The 25,103-nt window shown below is 45.5% G+C and overlaps 1 protein-coding gene across 3 annotated transcripts in view; it reads left to right on the plus strand.

Moving 5' to 3' along the window:
- The first annotated feature begins 282 nt into the window (after positions 1 to 282).
- GCLC (glutamate-cysteine ligase catalytic subunit) overlaps positions 283 to 25,103 on the plus strand; it is a 44,139-nt gene continuing 19,318 nt past the window's right edge. For 2 of the 3 annotated variants that reach the window (XM_058662086.1, XM_058662095.1), the window contains exon 1: positions 293 to 868. In XM_058662086.1, the coding sequence (XP_058518069.1) occupies positions 719 to 868 (150 nt within the window). In that variant the 5' untranslated portion in view covers positions 293 to 718. Of the gene's footprint in view, positions 869 to 25,103 lie in introns of all 3 variants that reach the window. The other variant, XM_004599443.4, reaches the window with a different exon arrangement.

Consider the following 25,103-nt stretch of genomic DNA (forward strand, 5'->3'; position numbering starts at 1 on the left):
TATTTTTCTCAACGCGTTTTGCAGTTCTCATCCAGTTCTGTCTTTGCATTAGGAAAGTGGGGTGGTAATGCCTCGCGTGCGCCCTAAGCTACGCAGCTCACAGCCCAGCGCCGCGCACCCAGCGCCCCGACTTTGACCTAGTCGAGGCCACGCCCGTGCACCCCTTCTCCTCCGCACCCCCGAATCTCCACGCCCTCCCGGGCACGCCTCCTCTCCCGCCCCGCCTCCTTTCCCCGCCCTCGCCCGCAGTCTATAAAACCTGGAGCTTGCGGCACCTGGCCCGGAGCGGCGGGCGGCGGCACTGGGCATGCTCGGCGGCGCCGCAGGTTTTGGTCACAAGTAGGAAGAAGCCAGTGAGTGCACGACACCGGCAAAGAGAAGCGGGAGCCGGAGCCGCTGCGCGTCCGTGGGGACCGTGGCCTCCGCCTCGGAGCAGCAGCAAGGCGGGACGGGCGAGGGGAGAGACCTCCGGGCCTAGAGCCGCCCAGCCTACCCTGCCGTCTTCTGTGTGAGTGTACCAGCGCGGTGCGCCGGAGCCCCGCGGCAGTCACCTGGGCGCAGGGACCTGTCCCCGCACCTGGAAGCCGGCGCGGACAGCACCGTCCCTCCGCCGACTGCGTCTGCAAGGCCCCCCTTGGGGTGAATCGTAGCCGCCGCCTTGTACCGGCCCCCGGAGCCAGCGGCCGCCGGCACCTCGGAGGAGTAGGAGGGGGCGGCCATGGGGCTGCTGTCCCAGGGCTCTCCGCTGAGCTGGGAGGAAACCAAGCGCCACGCCGACCACGTGCGGCGGCACGGGATCCTCCAGTTCCTGAACATCTACCACGCCGTCAAGGACCGGCACAAGGACGTGCTCAAATGGGGCGACGAGGTGAGCGCCCGCGGCCCTTGCCCCGCTGGACGCCTCTGGCAGGCCACCCCGCGCTGCCTTTGTTCGGCCAGGCTGGACTCGCGCCCCCTCCCGCCCCGGCCCCATCGCGGTCCACGTCCTGCCCTGCGCCCCGGGCGCGCCACCCTGCCCTCGCCTGGCGGGCGTCCAGGGCCGTCCGGACCGTGGGTCCCCCGCCTGAGCCTCTAGGCACACCTGTCTCCCTCTTAGTGCCTTCCATTCATTCATTAGGGCTTCTCCCTACAGCAGCCGGGATGGGCTCAGGGATGGCGTGAGCGAGAAAAAGTGTTACCTGTACGAAAGTCTGGTGTCTATCCACCGGCTTCAAAATTGGCTCTGTGATGATTGAGAAAGGGACTTGTCCCTGGTAGACCCCCTTGCTGTTCGAAAACAGGTCTTGAAGCGTTCGCGTTTGCCTTGCTTTGCCTTGCCTCCTTCAGGTGTCTGGCAAAATCCTGTCCCTCATCCTCAAGCTCTCACGTTGGCCCCTGACCACAGCTGATAGCTGTGAATTCTAACTAGCTTTGGAGTAGCTGCTTGACCCTGTTTCATTCTAAGTGGGAGTGCTTAGAGCTTCAAAATACGGATTTGCTGGTGCTTTTCCATGGCCTCATTCCAATATCTAAACTTGATGGGAGATGAGATGTCTGTAGCCTTAGGACGTGGAACCATTGTTTGTTGGAATGATGTGGAGAGCAGCTCTTAACAGTTGAACTGTTTGGTTTAGTCTCTTCTGTCAAAGCTTGTTGTGCCCTCTTTATTTTTAGGAAATGCAATGTGCAGCACAGCTAGCTTATTGAAAAATCCATCTCTTTTTTCAATCTTAGCTTTTGTTTGCCTGTGGATGTAGTGTGTCTTTTGCCAGCATTAACACTAAGTGTGAGGATCCTGCTAAGCCACTGCAGAACAAATTACATAAAGTCAGCTTCTCTGTCTCTAAGATGGGACAGTTGGGGTGGACTTGGAAAAAATAATGACTGGTAATTCATGAGTCTAAAGAAAGGGTTTGTCGCACTTGAGATGCAGAAGAAACACAGCCATGTCCAGTGATAACTTTTCAGTTTTCATCTGAAGCTCATTTGTTAACTGCGTCTAACGTTTTTTGTGCATTCGTTTGTGTATCATGCGTCACAGGACTCTCAGCCCAAGGAGCAGGGGGCATTGCACCTTTTGTTCACTTGTTACTAGAGTTTAGGCTTGTGCCTAGTGTAGTTTGGATCAGGTAATTGTGGAACTGTGTGAAGTGTCATTAAGATAATTCACCACCCCTGAGCTGTTGAAAATTCAAGTCTTGTTTGTGCCCATTCTGACTCTGTCTTTGTGGTGGTCATTGCCCCAGGAAGAATTATGCCTGCTAGAGACTTGCTGTGCTGGGGGACCCCCTTCCTTCTCCCCTCCTTGTGCCCCCCACTCCCTGTCCACCATTGGGCCATTGGCTGTGTTCACACACAATCCTCCTGGAGTCCGGCGGACTTCTTCCCCTAGACAGGGATAATGGTTAGGACTTTGTGTATTGCAGTTGTTAAGTGAGAAGAGCTCAAGAGCAGGGCCCTGATGAAGTACAGCATCCCGGAATGTGTCTCCCCTCTGATAAGCGTTTTTGGAGAGAGGGTTAGGATTAGGCTTTCTTTCCGACCCCACCCTGAAAGCTCAGGGTGTTGGAAGAGAGTAAAATGTACTTGTGTTTTTACTTCTGTGAAGTAGACTTAGCATTTCAGCCAGGTGATAAAACTTGGGAAAATTGTAGTGCCCAGATCTTTTGAGAATTGAACTTGAGTGTGTCTTAAGGCTGTAATGATAGTTAATTGCTTAGCACTGCTGTCTTGTTAAAATGTGTTGAACAGGATCCGCGGAAGGCTTTCATTTGTTGCTGTTGACTGCATCAGCCAATTTCTTGTTCCAAATATTGTTTCGTGAGATACAGAGCTGCAAACCGATTTGTCTTTAAAATCCTGACTTTTAGATGCTTCCTCTCACCAGCATTTGAATCCTTATGATCTGTCTTCTCTAGGCTCCTACATTTTTTTTCTTCCCCATCCCTGACTTTTTCTCCCCCACCAACACCTCTGTGTCCTTTGGAATGGGAAGGTTACTGTTTAACACAAACGTGAAGTAGAAAAAAAAAGAACATTCACTGGCTGCTTGTTTGTTGTTATTATTTAAAGATGTACTTATGTGAAAGGCAGTTATAGAAAGAAATTTTCCTTTGTGTGGTTGATACCTTAAATGGCTGCAGCTGCCAGGGATGGGCCAGGTCTAAGGCAGGAGTCGAGAACTCTACGTTGATCTTCCACATGTGTGTGCAGGGGCCCACGTTCTTGGGCCATACCATCTGCTGCTTTCCCAGGCTGGTTAGCAGGGACCTGCATTGAAAGTAGAGCCAGCAGGCCTTGAACCTGTACCCATATGGGTTGCTGGCATCCCAGATAGCAGCTTAACCAGCCACACCTTACGCTGGCCTCTGCTCAGTTGTTATTGTATTCTGTTTCAGTTGTCTGGTTAGACTGTAGAAGTTTCAAGAATAACATTCCTGCCTTCAAGCATTGACAGTTCAGTTGGAAATAGGCAGCTGACATGGGAAGAATTATGATTCTGAAGAATGCCCAAAGGGGGGGAAGCCCACATGAGTTTATTGTTGCTGTTGTTTAAATATTTATTTATTTGTATTGGAAAGTCAGACATACAGAGAGAATGAGAGACAGGAATATCCTCCGTCTGCTGATTCACTCCCCAAGCAACTGCCACAGCCAGAGCTGCACTGATCCGAAGCCAGGAGCCTGGAGCTTTTTCCAGGTCTCCCGCGCAGGTAAAGGGTCCCAAGGCTTTGGGACGACCTCAACTGCTTTCCCAGGCCACAGGCAGGGAGCTGGATGGGAAGTGGAGCTGCCAGGATTAGAACCAGCGCCTATGTGGGATCCTAGAGCATGCAAGGCGAGGACTTTAGCTGTTAGACTACTGTGCTGGACCCTGTTTTTAAGATTTATTTGTTTCTATTGGAAAGGCAGATCAGATTTACAAAGAGAAGGAGAGACAAAGATCTTCGATCCACTGATTGATTTCCCCAAGTAGCCACAACAGCTGGAGCTGAGGTGATCTGAAGCCAGGAGCTTTTTCTGGGTCTCCCATACAGGTATAGGATCCAAAGACTTTGGGCCATTCTCCACTGTTCTTCCAGGCCACCAGCAGGGAAGTGGAGCAGCTGGGACATGAACCAGTGCCCATATGGGATCCTAGTGCCTCAAAGGTGAGGATTTAACTTGAGCCATTGCACCAGGCCCCCACACAAGTTTTTATTGCTAAAGCAGCAGGTCAGGGAAGCCTTGGGATCTAATTGCACTGATCCTCTCCTACCTGTGACCCGTGAGTTGCAGAGGCAAATGCTTGGTTGTACCTGGACCTTTCTCAGGGGTCTAGAGGTGTGCTTTTCTGGGGGTGACTGGGCTCCTAAGCACTTCCTGCTTCTATTATGTAGCAGCAGGCCCCAAGTCATCACCCTTTCATTGAACAGCATGTTTTTCAGACTGCAGATCATGCACGGCCCCTTAGTGGGAGGAGATTCCACATAGGACTTTTGGGTGTGGGTGTGATGAAAGCACTTAAAAAGGAATCCACAATAGTTTTATCAATTGCAGGAATGATAGAGTTCATTTGTCTTGCATAATTGCAACTTTCATGCTTGTCAAGATTTACAGGAAATTTTTATTGGAAAGTCAGATTTACTGAGAGAAGAAACAGAAAGATTTTCCATCCGTTGGTTCACTCTCTGAATGGCCACAATGACCGGAGCTGAGCTGATCCAAAGCCAGGATCCAGGAGCCTCTTCCAGGTCTCGCATGTGGATGCAGAGTCCAAGGCTTTGATCCTCCTCTACTGCTTTCCCAGGCCACAAGCAGAGAGCTGGATGGGAAGTGGAGCAGCCAGAACACAAACTGGCACCCATATGGGATCCTGGTGCATGCAAGGCAAGGATTTTAGCCACCAGGCAATTGCTCTGGGCCCAACTTTATGCTTTTGATTATCTATTCATTTCCCCGTTTTCCCAGCTTTTCATTGAGATTATGAGAGTTGGACTGTGTTAGCAGTCTGCCCTTCTGGGACTGGTTTATTTCCAATAGGTAATGTCCTCAAAGTTCATCCAAGTTCTCTTGGGCTGCAGGTTTCCTTCTATTTTTAAGACTGGATAATATTCCATCATTCCTTTGTACCAGTCTTTTGTCAGTTAACATCCAGGTTCTTTCCACATCTTGCCTGTCATAAATAGTGATGCATAAATGTTAACATTATCGTCTCCCTGCCAACCAGGTTTTAAAAAAAACTGATGTGAAAGAAAATGTGTCAGATACCCAGGAAGAACATTAAGTCATACTTTGCGCTGTGTATTTGAGAGAGTGTGAATAGGGCTGCACATTGAGTTGCATCTTTTTTGGCTTGGACGAGTTTGACGGCTTAACAATCTCAGATTCATCTAGGAGAGCTCCCATGATGAGATGAGCCTTGAGGGGCTCGAATCCTGGCATACACATAGCAGAAACTCACTTTTGCCCAGACAGCTCTGAAGTCTGAAGTCGGCCTGGGACACCCGAAAGGGCCAAGTGGCCAGTGAGCTTATGTGTGTACAGCTCACTGTATCAGCTTATATACAACTTATACACAGATAGCTATATACACAGCACATGTATACAGCAGTCATGGGAGTAACTGAGAATGAGGTGGGCTGATAAATGTAGAGGAGGGTGTGGTGGGCAGTGTGGCCCCCAGAGATGAAGAGTGGCAAGCAGAAAGTAGTGTTTTGGGTGTGGTCCGTTGAGCTGCACTGCCTGACATGAAAGTGATGCTTTGTTTGGTTTGGTGTTGCACTGATGCAGTCGCAGCCTGAAGGAAGATTATTCTGTGATTGTAGATGGATTTGGAAGCACTCTGCCCCACCCATTTGGACATTATTTGTCTGGAAGGCAGAGGAACAGAGATCTTTCTTCCATCTACTGATTGATTTTTCCAGATGCCCACAACATCCAGTGCTGGGCCAGGCTAAAGCCAGGAGCCTGGAACTAACTCCCAAGCGAGTGACAGGAATCCAAATATTTTGCCATCAGTCACTCTGCCTTCCAGGTGTATCAGCAGTGAGCTGGATCAGAAGCAGAGGAGCTGGGACTGAAACTGGCAGCATTATCCACTCTGCCACAACACCTGCCCCATGCCTGCCCTGTCAGAGATCTCCACACCAGAAAGAGCCCAAGATGAGGGTCCAGTTGGGGTTTTCGCCAAGGTCTGCCAAGTTGCCTGTGTAATTTTGAACCTCGGTTTCGTCACTTGGAAAGTGAAAGTGTTGAGCTTGGATCCCTTCTAGCCATTGCCAATTGACTAAGTACCATTTCGATAAGATTACTAATAATGTATGTATTTCAAACCAGAATCTGTTAGCTCTTTGAAATTCATCTGGAGGTAACTTCTGACTGCTGAATAATGAGAAGGCACAGCAATAAGGTGGACTGCATTATGAGGCCATGTATGTGCTAGTTTTCTAAAATTCAAAGATATATTTCTGTGAGACTTGTAAATAGGTAGATGCCCAGGTCAGCCTTCAGGTTTCTTGCAAACCTTTAATATTGAAGGTACAAATCCTGTTCAACCATTATGCCATTTCTGTGGCATGTGGAGGCTCTATCCTCTAGGTGCCAGGATGTTACCCCATTTTGCCCCCAAACAAGAGGAGGTAGTGGTGGAAAATGAGACATTTATTCCAGGGTGCAAGAAAAGTGAGCACATCCTTCTTAACAGGTGACACATACTTAGCAGATGAAGGTTTTGTTTATAACTTGGTGTGTGCACATGGAAGGATATAGGAGATCTGTGATGTAAATGTGAAAATAAATGATTCGACTTTTCCTGATCACTCCAGTGTTAGTTACTTGCCAGGCATTTTCAGCAAGTTAATGGGAAGAGACATTAACAGAATTGGATCTGTCCACCCCCCCCCCTTTTTAAATTTTTTTTTATTTTTTTATTACAAAGTCAGATACACCGAGAGGAGGAGAGACAGAGAGGAAGTGGAGCTGCCGGGATTAGAACCAGCGGCCAGACTGGATCAAGGCGAGGACCTTAGCCACTAGGCCACGCTGCCAAGCCCACCCCCTTTTTTTTAAATTTTCATTGGAAATGCAGGTTTGCAAAGAGGCGAGTCAGAGAAAGATCTTCCATCCATTGGCTCACTCCCCAAATGGCCACAATGACCGGACCTGAGCTGATCCGATCCCAGGAGCTGTTTCCTGGTCTCACATGCAGGTGCAGGGTCCCAAGGCTTTGGGCCGTCCTCTACTGCCTTCCCAGGCCACTAAAAGGGAGCTGGATGGGAAATGGAGCATCTGGGATTTGAATCAGCACCCATATGGGATCCTAGTGCTTGAAGAGGGAGGATTAGGCAGTTGAGCCATTTCACTGACCTCTCCAGGTTCATTTGTTAAACACACATTACACCAGGTATTGGATTATTGGCAATGCATGAACTTTCTTCAGTTTTTTTTTTTTTAATAGGGTTTAGCTATCCGAGTTATAGAGATCTCAGAAAACAGTGCTGAAAAATAAGGACTGCTTTTGCTTGTTCTTTAACATAGGGAAGAAGGTGAATTGTCCTTTAAGTGGCAGAAAAGTCTATGTAAAATTTGAGAGAAAAATGCGACTTCTTTAATATTTTTGAGTGTTGTTAACACCGACATGAGGGGCATAGTGTAGCTCAGTGGTTAAACTTCATCTTAAGACACCTGTTTCCATATTGAAGTCTCTGGTTTGGGTCTTGGCTCTGCCTTTAGTCTAGCTGTCTATTGATGTACATCAGATGATGGTGAAACGTTTACATCCTGTCACTCATGTGGGAGACTCCAGTTGCCCAAGTTCCTGGCTGTTTGCTTCGTCGTAGGCCAGCCCTCACTGGAGCATAAACAAGCAGAGGGTAGATTTCTGTCTCTGGGGAGGCCTTCCAAATGAGTACAGTAAAATTCTAAAAAGGAAGTAAAAAGACTTTTTTAAAGTCCTGGCATGTCATCTGTTTAATTTGAACTTCAGGTTTGTCTATTTTAGGATGAGTACTTGACCTTTTTTAAGAGATTTTTTTGAAGACTTATTTTTTTAATTGGAAAGGCAGATCGGTAGAGAGAAGGAGAGACAGTGGCCACAATGACCAAAGCTGTGCCAGTCTGAAGCCAGGAGCTGCTTCCCATCTCCCACAGTGGGATGCAGGGTCCTAAGGCTTTGACCCATCCTCTGTTGCTTTCTTAGGCCGTATCAGGGCAGGGAGCTGGATGGAAAGTGGAGCAGCCGGGACATGGATCAGCACTCATATGGGATCCCAGCTTGTGGAAGGCAAGGATTTAGCCACTGAGGCATCGCTCCAGGCTCTGTTTTCCTAATTCCCCTCCCCCCACCCCCGTCCTCAGGGGAGGAGAGGGAGGGGCTGCTTCTTGCTGTCAAACTACATCAGCACCCAGGGCTAGGCGACAATCTTTTGATGATGCTCTAGATACCCTGATGTGGGAAGAGTGTTTTGAGGGGTTGTTACTTGAGTGGTTTTGATAGTTCTGAGATGTTATTAGCTTAATTTCAGCTGGGTTGAGAAGATCTTTTCAAGGTCTGTTGGTTGGCAAAGTCCATCTTGCTGCATCCACAGAACCAAGAACATAATGCTAGCTTTCTGAGAATTGTCCAACCTGTTCTGCTTTCCAGTTTCTGATGAGGCACTTGACATCCCCCCACTGGCCTGTGTGAGCTGGCTGTAATGTTCCCTGTGTGCATCTGAGCATGCTATCCACCTCACAGGCATCAGCAACTGAGGAGGCCTAAACCCAATACCATGCACTCCAAGGTCAGACCACAGACCACACATCCCATCATTTTTCTGAAGTAGCTGGGATCTTAGTCCAGGTGTCTAATTGGGGAGTCCCCCAGTAAACCTCGCCTGGGGTGACCTCAGACTGTGAGTGCCAGCCAGCACAGGGTTAGATTTGGTCTGGCAGCTGCACCAGCCAGCACACATACTAATGGTTGCAGCTGCCTGTTCAGTACCACCTAGCCCCATATTTCTCATAAACCAATGCATGCTGCAGCAGACCCAGTCAGCCCACCCAGCCTACCACGTACCTGATCCTCATGCATACCAGCAGGTGATATGGCCTTGCTTGGACTGGCTTTCCCCTAGCCCCCAGCTCTTGTGCTTCCCAGTGACAGCTGCAATCTAGTAGGGGAATTCCCCAAGTTTTCCTACCAGGCCTGCTCCCAGCCCTGGATCTCACATCTACCAGCAAGTGCTGCAGTCTGGCCAGGCCCAGCCTCCTCCCAGCCCCAGCTCCTGTGTGTGACAGGTCTGTCATCCAGCCTTGCTTGGTCAGTCCCTCCCCTGGTTCTCCACATAAACCAATGCATACTGCATTCCTCGGAGGTGAGCCCACAATTCCCGTACAGAATCTGCCCTCAGATCTGATTCTTACATTCTGTTGTGTGCTGTGGCTCAGCCTGACATGGCTTTCCCCTCCTCCAGCATTCAGGCATGCAGGGTGGGAGGGGTGGTAAGTGGTACTGAAGCCCAGCCCATCCAAGCTTGACCCCTGTCCACAGCTTTTGCATGAGTCAGTAGTGGTGGGAGATGCTCTTCAGCCCAGTCCAGATCTCCCATGCTGGCGGTGCCTTGACTGACCCAGACATTCCCTCTGTTTTCCCCCTCTAAACTGTCATGTCTCGGCTCCCTTGCTTACCTGCAAGTGCAGTGGCCTGTTCGTGGAAGCCCCTAGAAGTTATTCCTCCCCTGGCAAACAAGCCCTCATCCTCTCCCACTCTAGCACATCCTCTGGGAAATCTGCAGCTCTTCCCAACTGTGTCCCAGCCCAGAATTCCCCACCTTCCCCACATAGCTTTAAAAAAAGAAAAAGACTAAAGAATAAGCAACTATGCTGGCCGACTGGTATGGTTAACACAAATTTGGCATTAACCAGGCCCAGAATGCACATCAGCTATTGGCTGCTTTTCTCCCAGCAGTGTAATATTTGCCTGGGTACAAGGGAGATATTCTTAATGTAGAGTTTTTATTTCCCAGTTAAGTGAAATTTGCTCTTTTAGATAGAATTGTTTTATTAGTGATTTTTAAATGGTATTTATAAAATGAATTTTACATGCCTCATTTATTTGTAAGGTAGAATTAACACAAGAATAGAGAGATTTTCCATCTGCTGATTCACTCCCTAAAATGACTGCAACAGCCAGGGCCTGCTTGTGAATCTCCCATGTGGGTGACGGGGGTACAAACCTCTGGACCATCCTCCGCTGCTTCTCCTTGTGCGTTAGCAAGGGGCTGGATCGAAAGAGGAGCAGCTAGATCTCCAGTTCATTTGGGATGCTGACCTCAGAGGTGGGAATCCTCCCTACTACACCACACATTACAAAGATTCTTGTTTCTTCTGTATATCAGCCTGTATTCAGCTGCCCAAAAGGCAAAATGGTTGCATCTTTATCTCCTTTAGGTTTTACTGGACATTGATTTAATAGCATTATTGATCTGCATCTGAAGTACCCTGGTAAAATCAAGAGAAAAAAGAGATACCTTGGGAGCCTTTTGGTTTTTTGTTTTGTTGTTTCAAAAAGCTCTGTTGAAGATTAGGATATCAGATGACTAGCCCTACATGTGTATGAAGAAGAGGCCGAGAGTTCATGTTTGACTTAAGCAGGTGATTGTATGTTTTTTTTTTTTCCTTCTTGTGCTTTATTGTACTTCTTGCTTTAGTGTGACTTTTCTTTTGAAGCCTGTTTCACTGAGCTGTAATTTCTACACAAGAGGAAATACACATTTTTTTTTTATTCATTGATTACATTGTATTATGTGATACAGTTTCGTTGGAACTGGGAATCACCCCACCCCTCCCCTCGCCCTCCCCCAGGAAATATACCTTTTAAGGGTACAGTGTAATGACCTTCTATCTATTTGATAAAAGTGCCCTATCATCTGGTTCACTCCACAAATGCACTCCTATATGGGATGCGAAATCCCTGGCTTAACTATTAGACTACAATAGTGACTTTTACTTTTTCAAAAATCACTTTTGAAACTTTTTATGTGAAAGGTAGAGTTAGAGAGGAGGGACAGAGTGAGAGAGATCTTCCATTTGCTGGTTCACTCTCCAGATGGCTTCAATAGCAAGTGGAGCTGAGCCAGGAGCTTCCGGGTCTCTCACATGGGTGCAGGGGCCCAGGGACTTGAGGCATCCTCTGCTGCCTTTCAAGGCCACAAGCCGGGAGCTGGATGACAAGTGGAGCAACTGCAACAGGAACTGGCGCCCATCTGGGATGCTGACAGCGCAGGTGGAGGTTTAGCCAACTATACCATGGTGCCAGGACCTTCGATGACTTTTAGTCATCATCTGTGTTCATCATAAATATTCATCTGCACCCTGGCATCTGCCTCCACAGTCAAAATATAAAGCATCCATATGTGTAACACTTCCTTCACTCCCCGTGGACGTTCCCTCTTTTCTTAGTGGATGTACGTGTGTACCTGTGTGCTTGAGAGAAACGAACATGAGCTCTCCAGGTGATTCTGATGCATCTTCAGTCATCACCTGTGAGAAACTACCTTTGGAAAGCAAGTCATTCATTTGATGACAAGAAAGAAACGCATTGTAGGCAAAAGGGCAGTGTAAGAAATTTTGGAAAAAATGAGAGGTACCCCTGGATGTTACTGTGGTTTGAATGTGATTTCCCCCTCCCTCAAATTCATAAGAGGGGTAAATCCACAAGTGTTGCATTAATCGAATTAAGAGGAAGAGGATAGAAACTGACTATGGTATTTAGAGGTGGAACCTTTGGAAAGTGATCATTGGGGCTCATGATTGAATCCTAGTGACTGCAAGGAGAGGAAGCCAGATACCCTGCCTCCCACTAGGATGTGACGTCATTTGGGGTCCCTCAAAAACTTGCGCCATGCTGCTTAGACCTTGTACCTCCTGAACTAAGATCTGAAACAGACCTCTTCTGTTTATAACGTAGCCTCAGGTTTTTTGCTATAGTAGCAAGAAGCTGACTTGACCAACACAAATTATGTGTGAACGTATGTACTTTGATGTTGTCAGTGAAATTAATAGCTATGGCTAGTTTGTAGAAATCATTAATTCAGGGCGAGCACCAGTTTTGCTATACATTAGGAGCGTGAGAGAAGCATAGTGGAAGGGAAAGTTTTTTTTTATTATTATTTTTGTATATCTGGCTTTTCTAGAAAAATCGTCCTGGGTATGCAAGTCAGTTACTATAATCCTTCCATAACTGTTGAATTCATCCCTGTGAGAAAGTGGTGTCAGCAGATGTATCACTCATTGATTGTCTCCCCTGCTGCCCCAGCTCCATTTTGAAGCATACACCTATAACATTCAGTGAGATCCCTTAAGTTGAGAAAAGGCATCACAATGTTAATTGAACATGTAACATCAGAACTTATTTCTGTTCATTATTGTATACTGAAGGCATCCAAATATTTTTAAAGTTAGAAAAGTGCATGGAGTATTACTAATTGCTGGTATTGTTAGATAGACCATTATCCTAGTGAGCTTGTAAATTGGTGTTCTCTGTTCATACATTGATGATTTAACCAAGTCTTCTTTAAATATTTTAACAGCTTTATTGATAAAATTGACACACAGTAAACTTCACATATTTAAAATGTGCAATTTGATAAGTTTTGATACACGTGCACCTATGAAACTGTTACTACAATGTTTATGGACATACCCTTCTCCAAAAATTTTAAGTCTTACCAGATAAGTGCTTTGCAATTTTTTTTCCCCCAGCTTGTTCTCTTGCTCTTGACAAGTGTCTTGAGGAACCAAAGTTGTTCAATTTTATGAAGTCCACTTTGTTTATCTGTTTTACGAATCATGCTTTGATACAAATCCAGGCTTGTTGCCTAATTGAAAGTCACAAGTTTTCTCCTCTTCTAAAAGGTTTACTTCCTTAGATTTTAAATTTGGGTTATGATGCATTTTGAGTTTGGTATATTTCTGCGTGTGACACAAGATACATATCAAGATTTTTGGTAGTTTGCATATTGCTCTAGTACCATTTGTTGAAAAGATTATCCGTTACCAGAGATGTGCTGCTTTTTGTGCATTTGTCTGCTGTCACATGGGTAGATATGTGTCTTTATTTACGGATTCTTTGTACTAATCCATTGATCTGGGTGTCTTCACGCTGCAGGTGCTCTTGACTGCTGTAGGTTTAAGTCTTGAGGTCAGGTAGTAAAAAGTATTAGTTTTCGAACTTTGTTCTTTTTCAGTTATTCTTTTTGGCTGTTCTAGATACTTTGGGTTTCTTCATGAGTTTTAGAATTAAGTTGGAAACTTCAGGCTAACCCAACCAACCAATTAACCGTTGGGATTTTCATTGGAACTGCATTTAATATAGATGAGTTTGGGGGAGAATTCACAACAGTGCTGAGTCTTTGTATGCATGAAAAGTCTCCACTTATTTATATCTTTAATTTCTCTTAAATATTTTATCATTTTCAGGAGACAGGTTTTTAATAACTTTTTGTCAAGATTTACCTCTGAGAGTTTTCTTTTTTTTTAATTTTATGATACAGTTCCATAGGCTTTGCCTCTGAGAGTTTTATGTTTTGATTCCATTTTAAGTAACATTATTGTTTTAATTTCTGTTTCAGATCTTTGCTTATGTATTAAAATAAAATTAATTGTATTTTTTCTAGCATGAAAGCTTACTAAACTCAGTTTAGACATACAATACAATTCTAATAACTGTTTTAATATCCTTGGCTGCTAATTCTGTATCTTTGTCATTCCAGTCAGATTCACTTGACTGATTTTTCTCTTCATTTTGAGTATTTTTTCATGCTTCTTTGAATGCCCAGTAATCTTTCTGAATATCAAACTTTGTGAAGCTCTGTTATCTGTTTATTGCCTATAATTATTAAGCTTTGCTATTAAAATATTATTTGGAGATAGTTTGATCTGTCAGGTGCTGCTTTGACAATGTGGGCCTCTCAGTTTAGGGCCAGCTAATTCTTTTGAGATTTTTTTTTTAATTGGAAAGTCATATTTACAGAGAGGAGAGACAAAGATCTTCTATCCACTGATCCACTTCCCAAGTGGCTGCAACAGCTGGAGCTGAGCTGATTGGGAGCCAGGAGCTTCTTCTGTGTCTCCCATGCAGGTGCAGGGTCCCAAGGCTTTGGGCCTCTTCTGCTGCTTTCCAAGCCACAAGCAGGGAGCTGGGAGGGATGTGAAGCAGCTGGAATAGGAACCAGCACCCATATGGGATCCCTGCTCATGCAAGGCAAGGCCTTTAGCCATTGGGCTACTGCACTGGGTGGAGGGCTAATTCTTTTCTACTGAGGCAAGACTTTTGTGAGTACTCTACCCAGTATATGTCAATTAATGGTTCCTGTGGCTTGTGAAACACACCCTGCTGCAGCCATGGGCACTTGCCTCACACATGCCAAGTTCAAGAGGAATCCCCTGCAGTTGCCTGCGGTTCTCCTCTCTCTGCTACTTGGTCCTATGGACTCTAGTGAACTTGTCTTCCCAAGACTGGCTTCATTTCTTACATTCAGGAGGTCCCCTGAACTTTTTATCACCCCCATGCCCATAACCTAAGACTCTCTTCAGGCAGGAAACTGGAGCAGTTTTAGGGTCAGTTAATTTTTTCCATCCCCACATTTCAGAAATTTCTGCCCTTCATTAACTGATACCCAATGTTTGAAAAAAATGTTCTTTTCTGTATTTGAATTTCCTTTATCCTTTTTGGTTGTTTTTAGTTACTATTGTTTCAGGTCTCTCTTACTTCATTTTGCTTAGAAGTAGAAAAATCTTTCCCACTTCTTATTCTTTTCAACTCCATTCTCCATTGTCTACCAACACTGTCAAAAGTTACTGCTCTAATGGCTGCAAGATCCCTGTCAGCAGCCAAGATTTAGCCAAGATTTTTAAACCAAGATTTTCTTTGCTGTTTTATTTCATTATTTAGTATCACTGTTGTTATTTTATGGGTGTTTGGTAAAATGAGAATTACATGCAATTTCAAAGTTTGCATGCATTTTGTGAATGATCTTAAGACATTGACAGTTTAGTCCCAAGTGGTTGTTGTAATCAGAGACAGAACTTAAATACTCTAGACTAGTTTTCTCATCTATAAGGGTAATCAAAAGCTCCATCATTTGGTTTTGTGTCATATATTTTGAGTTTTATTTATTAGTAATTCCTAATTGTTTTTAGAATGCTCTGAACTTCATGTAACACAAATCAAGAAATGTGTTTGAGATAGTTACCTGTTGGGTGTTAGCATTTGCTATGAGACCAGCATACTTTACTGGTGACTGAAAAAAATAATCCAATTATAAAGCCATAAATTATTGCCATTTTTTAAAAAATATGTATTTGTTTTGTATTGGAAAGGCAGATTTAGAAGAGACAGAAAAGGCTCTTCTGTTCTCCGGTTCACTCCCCAAATGGCCACAAATGCTGGAGCTGAGCTGATCCGAAGCCAGGAGCTTCTTCCAGGTCTCCCACACAGATACATGGGCTGTCATCGACTGCTTTCCCGGGCCACAAGCAGGGAGCTAGATGGGAAATGCAGCAGCCGGGACATGAACCTGCACTCATATGGGATCCCGGCCCATGCCAGGCAAGGATTTTGCTTATAGGCTATTGTGTTCGGCCCCCATTATTACCATTTTTTTTTTAAAGATTTATTCATTTTTATTACAGCCAGATATACACAGAGGAGGAGAGACAGAGAGGAAGATCTTCTGTCCGATGATTCACTCCCCAAGTGAGCTGCAACGGGCCGAAGCGCGCCGATCCGATGCCGGGAACCTGGAACCTCTTCCAGGTCTCCCACACGGGTGCAGTGTCCCAATGCATTGGGCCGTCCTCAACTGCTTTCCCAGGCCACAAGCAGGGAGCTGGATGGGAAGTGGAGCTGCCGGGATTAGAACTGGCGCCCATATGGGATCCTGGGGCTTTCAAGGCAAGGACTTTAGCTGCTAGGCCATGCCTCTGGGCCCCATTATTACCATTTTTAAGTGTATTTGTTTTTATTTACTTGAAAGGCAGCACAATAGAGAGAAGGTCTTATCTTCCATGCATGGATTCACACCCCAGATGCCTGCAACAGCCAGGGTTAGACAAGGCTACACCCAAACTGGGAGTCAGCAATTCCATATGGGCCTCCCGCGTGGAATGCAAAATCCCAACTAGGGGAGCTGGAACAGAAGTCAGGACTCCACAAGGCACTGTGGTATGTAATGTGGGCCTCCCAAGCCTGGCTTGAACCCACTGAGCCACAGTGCGTGCCCTGGAGTATTTGTCTAGTTGAGCTTCCCAGGTTTTTTATGAAAAGCAGAGTGGTGTTGCAAAATGTTTCACTCAGAAACACTTAGACTTGAGCTTTACACATACTAAGGGCTTCAGTCCCACCATGAAAGTCTTTTAAATAAAGAAGTCTTTATTGAGTAACTCCTATATTTTGAAGAGAATCCAGGAGGAGGTGGAAACTTCTTACCCTTGAAGTTCAGTAGAGGTGTAGAAGAGGAAGTTGCTTTCTGTGCAGAGATTCTGAGTCTCTTAGATGACATTTCCAAGGAGTTGTGAGATGGCAAGGAAAGGGTATGTAAAATGGGGTTATGAAGTTTCCTGCAGGTGAAGGGGATGTCTATTAAAGGTACTTCCTGGTGGACCATTCGGGCTGGCATGGTATAATGATCCAAATATTGTAGATGAAGCTTTCCTGTACTTCATTTGGGTAATGGTTAGGAGAGGTCAGCAGAGACCAGAAGGCCTCACCTCACCGTTTAGCTTATCTTTTGGACCCGCTTCGGCAAAGTGCGGTTTGCATTCCTGGGCTTTTGTGTCTGCTGCGTTCAGGGTTTGGTGGTTAGACGTATTTTGGCAGTAGGATAAAAAAAAGCATCGCCACAACCTGTTTCTGATTACATGAACCTCCAGGCTGACCGACAGTCAAATTTATCTACTTCCCTCAGATTCTGCCTTGTGTCCTTTGCAGAAACTTGGTGCTGATTTAGGAGAATTAAAGCAAAACCATAGGATGAGTGACTCCATGACCCTTTTCCTGGAAACTAACAAGAATCTGGGTTGCTACTCTGCCTCACTGGATTAACCACAGACACCATGGGTGGGGACGTCCAGAGCTTCCCAGCACAGGAGGAGCTTGAGTTACTGTTTACAGGGCCAGGGACTTACCTGAAGAGTTCAGAGTCAGAGGTTGTAGCAGTGACCTTCAGCGCCTGGAGCATTAAAAGTCTTGTTCTGTTCTCTGAGACTTGGCAGCCCACCACCCTGACAGTCACGTGGCTGTGGTCCTTTGGCTCCCTCTGCACCTGCTCACGTGTGCGCCCCAGGTCAGTGTTGAAGCTGTCTCATCTGGTGCACACAGCAGCAGTCCTGCCCGTGGGCTGTGCACGGAAGCATCCTGGCTGCCCCTGCAGCTGGGCCCAGGTGGTGCTCTGTTGAGTGTGCTACTCAGAGAGCAAGAACGAGGAAGCACATGGAAGTGCTCAGGTCACAGAGTTCATGCACTTAACTCCCAGGAGCATAGCCAAGAGCCATTCCCAGAGATCACTTCCTTCACACACAGTTCCTAACGCTTAGTCATCTAGTTTGTCTACTCAGGACGAAACTGCAAGAAAGCCACTGAGGCAGAAAGGAGAGGAACTAGTCCAAAGAGCATCTGCGAGAAGCAGGAGCAGATGTGGGTTGCTCGTGAGCTTCCACAGGCCTGTGCTCTGGGTGACTCCAGTTAACTTGCTGATGAAGCCTGGAGCGCTATTAAGAGGTGAAAGTGTATGTAGTGTCTTCTTATAGATGGCATTAGAAAGAATGGCCCACATACTGTACATGAGCATTTTTAAGACAGGGTGTATTCAGAACAGGTGAGGTATAAGGGGGTAGTAAGACATTGCTCTTGAGTAAAATTATCCTCCTGGCAATACAGTGAATCACATGTTGTATCTGGTGTGAAAGGGAAAGAAAATGAATGGCCTTGGATTAAATGGATTTCTCGAAGAGTTTAATTCCAGAAACAGTCATTTAGGACTGGAAGGGACATTTGCTTTTATCTTGTTTTACAGATGATATAAACCAAGGCCCAGAGACTAAAACAAATTGAGTGGTTGTCCTTGGAGGACTGCCCTGGGTAGGACAGCTTTGTCCAGCTCCAGGAGGTGCTAATAGAGCTAACTGTCCTTGGGGGTAGGGATGGGAAGGGGTGGGCCACAGGGCTGTGGGATCAGCCACGGTCTCTCTGTAGAGGTGGCACTTGACTTGAGGCACTCAGGAGCCTGCCCTTGAGGGGCTGGGCAGAGGGTGCAGCTATACAGCATAGGCCCAGAAGCCGTTGTTGGAGACAAGAAAAGCTAGTGTGGCTACACTGTGGGGTGGAGTGGGGAGATGAGTTCGGGACAAGGCAAGCCAAGAAGTTCGCTGGAAGGATGTGGGGCTTTTCCCTGCAGGTGAGCCACTGAGTTTTAAGGAGATGCAATGAATCTGCTGGTCACTGAGGTAGGCAGTGAGCATTCCACCTTGCAGCTTTGTCTTAGGAACCAGGCCAGTGCACCTGGAACAAATGCCCTGTGTGTGCAACTGTATTTCTCATGAAATAGCAATTCCCTTCCTATAAGGAACGCATGCTATTTACTTTTGTTTTATTCCATTTCCTGAAAAAGAGAAGAAGTGTCTGGTAGGGAAGAACCATAATGTTGATCACAACCCACCATGGCCCATAAGGCACTTGGAAGACACTCTCGTCTTCACAATTTCATAGAGCTAAGAAATAGTCCTGTGTTAGGCACTTTGCGTGTATTACTTTCCATAGTTCCCAGGGGACCCTGAGGTAGGCTTTATCCCAGTCTTATATAAAGAAAAAAATAATAAAAGGAAGCATCAGGCAGAGACCATGCCTCCAGCTGATGGACCCCAAAGGCTACACGCTATGTTGCACCCCCAAGCATGTTGCCAGCCAAACAAGCAGGAGCTAAGTAGCTCTGGGCCTGTTTTTAGAGGCACCCGCTGGAGATGTGACCCGGGCTGGGAAGGCTAGGGAGGGGGCGATGGCAGTGCAGGAAGCAGGTTTCTTGCTCTTGTGAACGTGTGAGTGTGTCTGAGAGCCACATATGCAGGCTTCAGCACTCTTCATCCCTGGAGGGCCCAGAATTCTCATGAGGTGCCAGCTCTTTTTCAACAGGACACCGTTGACTGTGCTTGTTAACTTTTCTCAGTCCACAGGACGAAGGCTAACAAGTTTAGCCTGTGACTGCAGCCTTCTCGGCTCACTTGCCGGTATCTTGCCCAGTGTGGAGAGGCAGGTGTAGGACAGGCCCTTGGTAAGAAAATCAGGCTGACCTCACCTGATGGTTAAGTAGCCCATGGCAGCATAGTCCATGAGCTTTGCCTTCAACCTCCTGAGGTTTTCATCTTTGAACCCGAGTCTCAGATAGATCAGGCAAGGATTTTGCATTCATCAGTCTAAATCTTCCAGATCTACTTTTATACAGTTTGGAAGTTTTGTGGGGAGATCTTCTGTGACATCCAGATACAAGTCTGAATGATGTCTCCATGCACACTCCATGACACAGCGTCATGAAAGACTGATGATGCCGGGTGGTGTTGAACTTGGCGATCCGGAGGCACTGTGATTCTGTCCCCACGAGGGTGCAGATGGGTTCCTGTCTCCAGTGGTCATGTTATATTTAAAATTGCCATGCTTTAACCATGGCTTTCACTTCTGGCACTCCAGAAAGCACTCCCCCGCCACCCCGCTCTTTCATCAGTGGGTCAGTCCAACACCATTTCCCAGGAACTTTAAATTTCTCATATTTCACAAGAGTGAGTCCTTGAATTTAGAACAACCTCACTTATAAACACTGCCTTACAAGGGAATGTGCTTGCTGCAGCCCCAGAGCACATCAGCCACTGAACTGGGCACCACTCGTGGAGCTGGGGAGTGTGCAGTTCTTTCAGCAGCAGTCCTCGGGCTACAGGCCCAACTTTTGCATCTGGTCGGAGGCATAGCAGAGGTTTTCCAGTCTCTCTTCCCTGCACTGTCCCCACTCCCACCCCAGCTGGAACTGCTGCAGGTGGTTGACCCAAAACCACCCCCAGCTGGGGAGCAGGAGTTCCTCCTCCTGGTCGCTGTCCTGTCTTGCATCCCAGCAGGGGAGTGTGTTGTCAGGAAAGAGCCAAGGAAATTGCTTGTCCTTAGAGGCCAGGCACTGCAGTCCTGAAGTGCAGGTGCTCTGTTGTAAATACGAGCTGCTCATGGTTACAGTATTGTTCCTGTAAGAGGAAATATCCTGTGCTGTAGGTTTCTGAATCGCAGAGTGTCTGTGTCGTGTTGGTGACCACAGCAAACATCCGTAACTCAATGTGTTGGCTGCCCTTCCTGAGGGGATGAAGACTGGTTAGGTTCTGCTAGATTGAGTTCTGAAGGAAGGAAGGAGCTCAGTGATGGCCTTTGTAAAGCCTGTATGTTTTGCACTTGGGTCTCCTATCTATAATCTAGGCATGCCTTCTCCAAGTGGACCAAGATGTGATTCAGGGAGTCATTTCATGGACTTCTCTGCATTGTTCAAATGGAGTTTCATGTGTTATAAATAAAAAAGCCTGTTCTGTGAGCAAAAGTCCTAGTTGATGAGGCACACAGAAGACCAGGTCAGGGTGAGGCCATGTTTATTTTGGTTTCCAAAAATGTAAATTTTCCCCTAGAATGTATCACTAGTTAAGCCTGTGGCATGAATTGACATTTTAAAGTAAAGAGAAAAACCCGTTTTCTCAAAACATATGGAATGTTTTAAGAATTTGATAGAACTTTAGACTAAACTACTCAAATGTTTCCTTTTTGCGAGAGCCCGCTGTCTTGAGAGTGCAGGGCCTCGAGGCTCTTTGTCCCTAAAGAACTTGAAAACAGGGTCCTTCTCTGCAGAGGTCAGATGCAGGATGGTAGCTGACACACTTGATGGGAAATTTGTTAATTCAACACATGGACTGAAAAGGCACTTTCCCGAACTTCAGTCTTACTAAAGGGGGGCCTCAGATTATTTTCTGGCCACACATGCTCTCATCTGCAGGGAGTGGAAACAGCAACATTCATTTCTCGGGAAATTTCTATTCCTTCAAATTTAAAGGTTCCTGGAATCATTATCCTCAAATTAGAAAACAGAATGTGGAGAACAAAACAAAAACTTTTTTTATGCTAGAGGTAAGTACCATTTAGACTTTGCAAACGTCCTAAAATTTGATGCAAGCTACTGTTAATTTACTTTAAACTTCAATAGCACAGGTACTTTGCCAGATGTGTACACTGTATTCAGGGCAATGAGTTCTTACATCACCCTCAATTATGAGTCTTTATTTGTATTGGCCTAAATTCAGATGCACATAAAGCAGCCTCGCCCTTGTTCAAACCTGCATCCAATGACTTCAGGATCATTGCGTCCAGTTGGTTCTTAGCAACACTATATAACACATAAAGCAAAGTATATTAGAGGCTTTGTGTCTTTGTGTTTTCAACAACTCAGATATGGGGATAATAGAAATCTAAGAGGATTTTAATTCGGATTTGTTGAAAGCATGGTGCATATTTGAAATCTGAATATGAAGCACAGTGGTCAGTTGTTTTTGCTGGGCTGGTTTTCCGGTTCTCCCTCACCAAGAGAGCCAACCGTCATTCTGACCAGCACTGTCCTTAGGTCACATCTGGGGAGTGTGATCTGTGTGCCGTGGGGAAGCAAGCTCAGTCAGTGGTGGTTTGTCTTCTTGCTGCTTTGTGATGTTAGTTAACCACAGGAAGTTGAATTAGTTACTCTGCAACCCCTTTATAATGCTTTTTGAGTAAACACTTTTAGGGCTATATGTGTATGCAGCATATGCACTGGAAGTCGGGTTGACAAGCTATTCAAATGTCAAAAGATGATGGTAGTCAGTGGACTGCCCCACCCCCACTTGTTTTAAACTGCCCAGTGAATGCTTGAAAGCATGAATAGGCCACAATACTGTTTTTTTTTCCTATAGGTACACATCTGTGATAAAATTTAACTTATAAATTAGGCACTTGAGGGGTCAGCAACAACACCGCAGCAGTAATAAAATAGATCAATTGTAACAATACACAGCAACTTCAAAAAGCTTGTGAAAAATGGAATGGAAAGGTGAACTCCATATAGGTTTTTTTTTTTAATTATTTATTATTTAACTTCATTAATTACATTGTATTATGTGACACAGTTACATAGATACTTGGGTTCTCCCCACCCCTCCCCAAACCCTCCCACCATGGCATATAGGTTTTTTATAGTGCACGTTTTCAGGAACTTTTGGAAGTTAGGCCCCTTGTTAGTGTAGTAAAAGATATGTGAATGTGGTCTGTTTTGTGGCAAAAACAAGTGTTTCTGTTTTTGGACTTGAGAAACAGAAACCACAGAAGAAGCAAAGCCCTTGGTAAGGGGCAGACGTCCTGGTAACCCTTACAGTCAGTGTTGTGGAACAGAAGGGCCTCCATATCCTGTTCTGCTGTTAACATCTTTGCTTTGGTCAGTTCCTCTCACCTTCTACGTGGAAAAAGCAAGTGCAGGTTGGGGACCAAAATCCAGCATTATTGTGGCTCTAGCTGCTTTATATATATTGAGAAAGTATGTATCACCTTTTTTAAAAAGTGTCCCCCCCCCCCAGGTCAGCGTGGCAGCATAGTACGTTAATCGTTAATCGGCCAGTCCAGCATCCCGTATCAGTGCTGGTTCGAGTTCCAGCTGTTCCACTTCTGATAGCCTGCAGAAGCAGCAGAAGATGACCTGAGACCTGGGGCTCCTGCACCCACATGAGGGAGCCAGAAGCTGTAGCCCAGATCTGGCTGTTTAGGCTATTTGGAGGAATAAAACAGTAGATGGAAGATCTGTCTCTTTGTCTATCTCTTTCTCACACTCTCTGTGTAACTCTTATTTGCAGTCAAATTAAAAGTTTTATTTTTCCTCTTATATTTTGAGAGTCAGAGAGGGCTTCAGTTCACTGGTTCCCTTCCTAAATGCCCCAGGTTCCAGGGGCCAAGTGAGAACTCACTCCAGATCCTTCTCCTGGGCGGCAAGGTACCACTTACTGGTCACCTCTGCCTCCTGGGCTATCCTCCAGGAGCTGAACCCGCACTCCAAGGTGGGGCCCAGGCACTGGCAGGCACCCCAGGCACTAGGACAAATGCCCATCCTTGTCATTTTTGATTACCATTCATTGTTTGGGTCACTGAGCCAAACTCCATCTCAGCTCTGGTTTGTCTTGTTAAAGATTCATTTATTTAGTTGCAGTATGAGTGGACTAGGAAGTAAACACAGATGTGTTGAGTTAGCAGGGGAGATTAAATGACAAGAGCCACGAAGTTAAGGAACCCCTGATGCAGAAAGATCTGAGTGACTGCTGGGGAAGAGAGCTTCAGGAGGCCTTGAATGTGGTGGGAAATGTTTGGGAGATTTTCCTAAACATAGGGCTTCCCACAGAACTAGCATTTTTATGGAAAAGTTTTTCTTTCTTTGGTGAACTGTTTTGTTTTTTCTTTTCCTGTTTTGTTTGCTCAGTGAGATCATCGTCATTATTTTTTTAATTAAGGAGAGTTTGGTTTGTTAGCATTTAAATGTCAACCATTTGGCTGTTATTTAGAATTCAAAATAAGTTAGAGCTTGTTGCTTTTTTGTCTTGTCATGGGCTAGGAATGATTTTGAAAATGAATTTTTTTTTTTTTTTTTGGTTCCAAACTACGCTAAAGAAATTCACTACAATTTAACTTACATGAGAGGGTCTTCAAAATGTTCTTGGAAATGTGTGTTATGAAGAAAAACCATCAGTGTATTTCAAATTTCTTTACACCAAAATAAACTAGTCTCTGAATTCCTTTTTTATGCACATTTTTGAAGTCTCACAGGTGGGAAGCTTACATATTATGCTCATTTAAAGATAAGCTCCCCCCCACCCCACACACTCAGATCTCTAACAAAGTGTTCTGCTCCACCAGGTTCTAGCCATTCAGGACTCAGACTGCTAGAGATGCAGTTGGCAATTTGTCCATGGTTTGGGAAGCAGTTCTGAGTTCTTTCTGTAACCTTGCATTTCCAGTTGACCCCAAGTAATTGAGCAAGGTGTATGTCTCATATGTTTGGTTTACCTAAATCAAGTTGTCTTACTCATTCATTGAACTAATAGAACCTGGTAAGAACCTGGGCTCATCAGTAAGACAACTACTAAGAGCTAATTGGAAGCTTTTATTTGTTGTTATTTAAAACATGTCAGGTTTTCTTATTTCTTGCTCTTTATAATTTTATTTCCTACCTGAAGGGCAAAACACTCCCTTCAGTGTTAGTTTGTGGTGGAGATGGATGGCTCACATACCTTCCAAGGCCAGGCAGGTGCGTGTAGGCCACAGCCAACCAGGGAGCAGCCTGACCCCAGCTCTGCAGACTCGAGCTCAGTGCTGGTTTCTGTGGGCACATTTTCAAGGCTGGAAAGCTGGGTTAAGAGCAGTTTTTTCCCTTCACCAAGCAGGTTCTGTCTTGGTGCACTGTACAAAGGAGGCCTCTAAGTGTTTGCCCAAGTGATCCAGTTCCATACCTTTTTACATATACAGATAATGGGTGTTTCATTTGCATCACAGATCGTGGTTGTGATGACTTTTCATAACCAGCAAAACTTTATAAAATAAGGAGGCTTGTCCTGGTTCACCTCCTAGAAAGGCTCACAGACCAATGTCAGGCAGGCCCCATGGGGTTGGCCTCTGGGGACAGTGTTTTTAACCTATGAGTTCAATCAGAATTCACTCCCTGCTCCTTGCATTGTAGATTTGATGGTTTCAGAGTGGAAATGTTGTCTGAAATTATTAATGATAAATCAGAACTTTAGCATAACATATGCGGAGCTCCACATATGGAAGACTTATGTTAGGAGTATTAAAAATTCTATGAGCAGGAAAGCATGCCTTGGCTGAAATGCCCAGGTTAAATCTTCGTTAATCTTTGAGTAAGACAACCGAGGGAATATACAACTACAGTTTAGATTGTAGCTTTGAAATCCACCTTTTTTGCAGTATAATTTGTCAAAATAAGCATCTTGACTGTTCTCTAGATCACTCAATGGAACCGGAGCAAGAGAAGGGATATCAGAACAGCAGTTCTCAAACACTGCCGGGATTG

Source organism: Ochotona princeps, chromosome 1 (assembly GCF_030435755.1).
Source record: "Ochotona princeps isolate mOchPri1 chromosome 1, mOchPri1.hap1, whole genome shotgun sequence".
NCBI classification, from domain to species: domain Eukaryota; kingdom Metazoa; phylum Chordata; class Mammalia; order Lagomorpha; family Ochotonidae; genus Ochotona; species Ochotona princeps.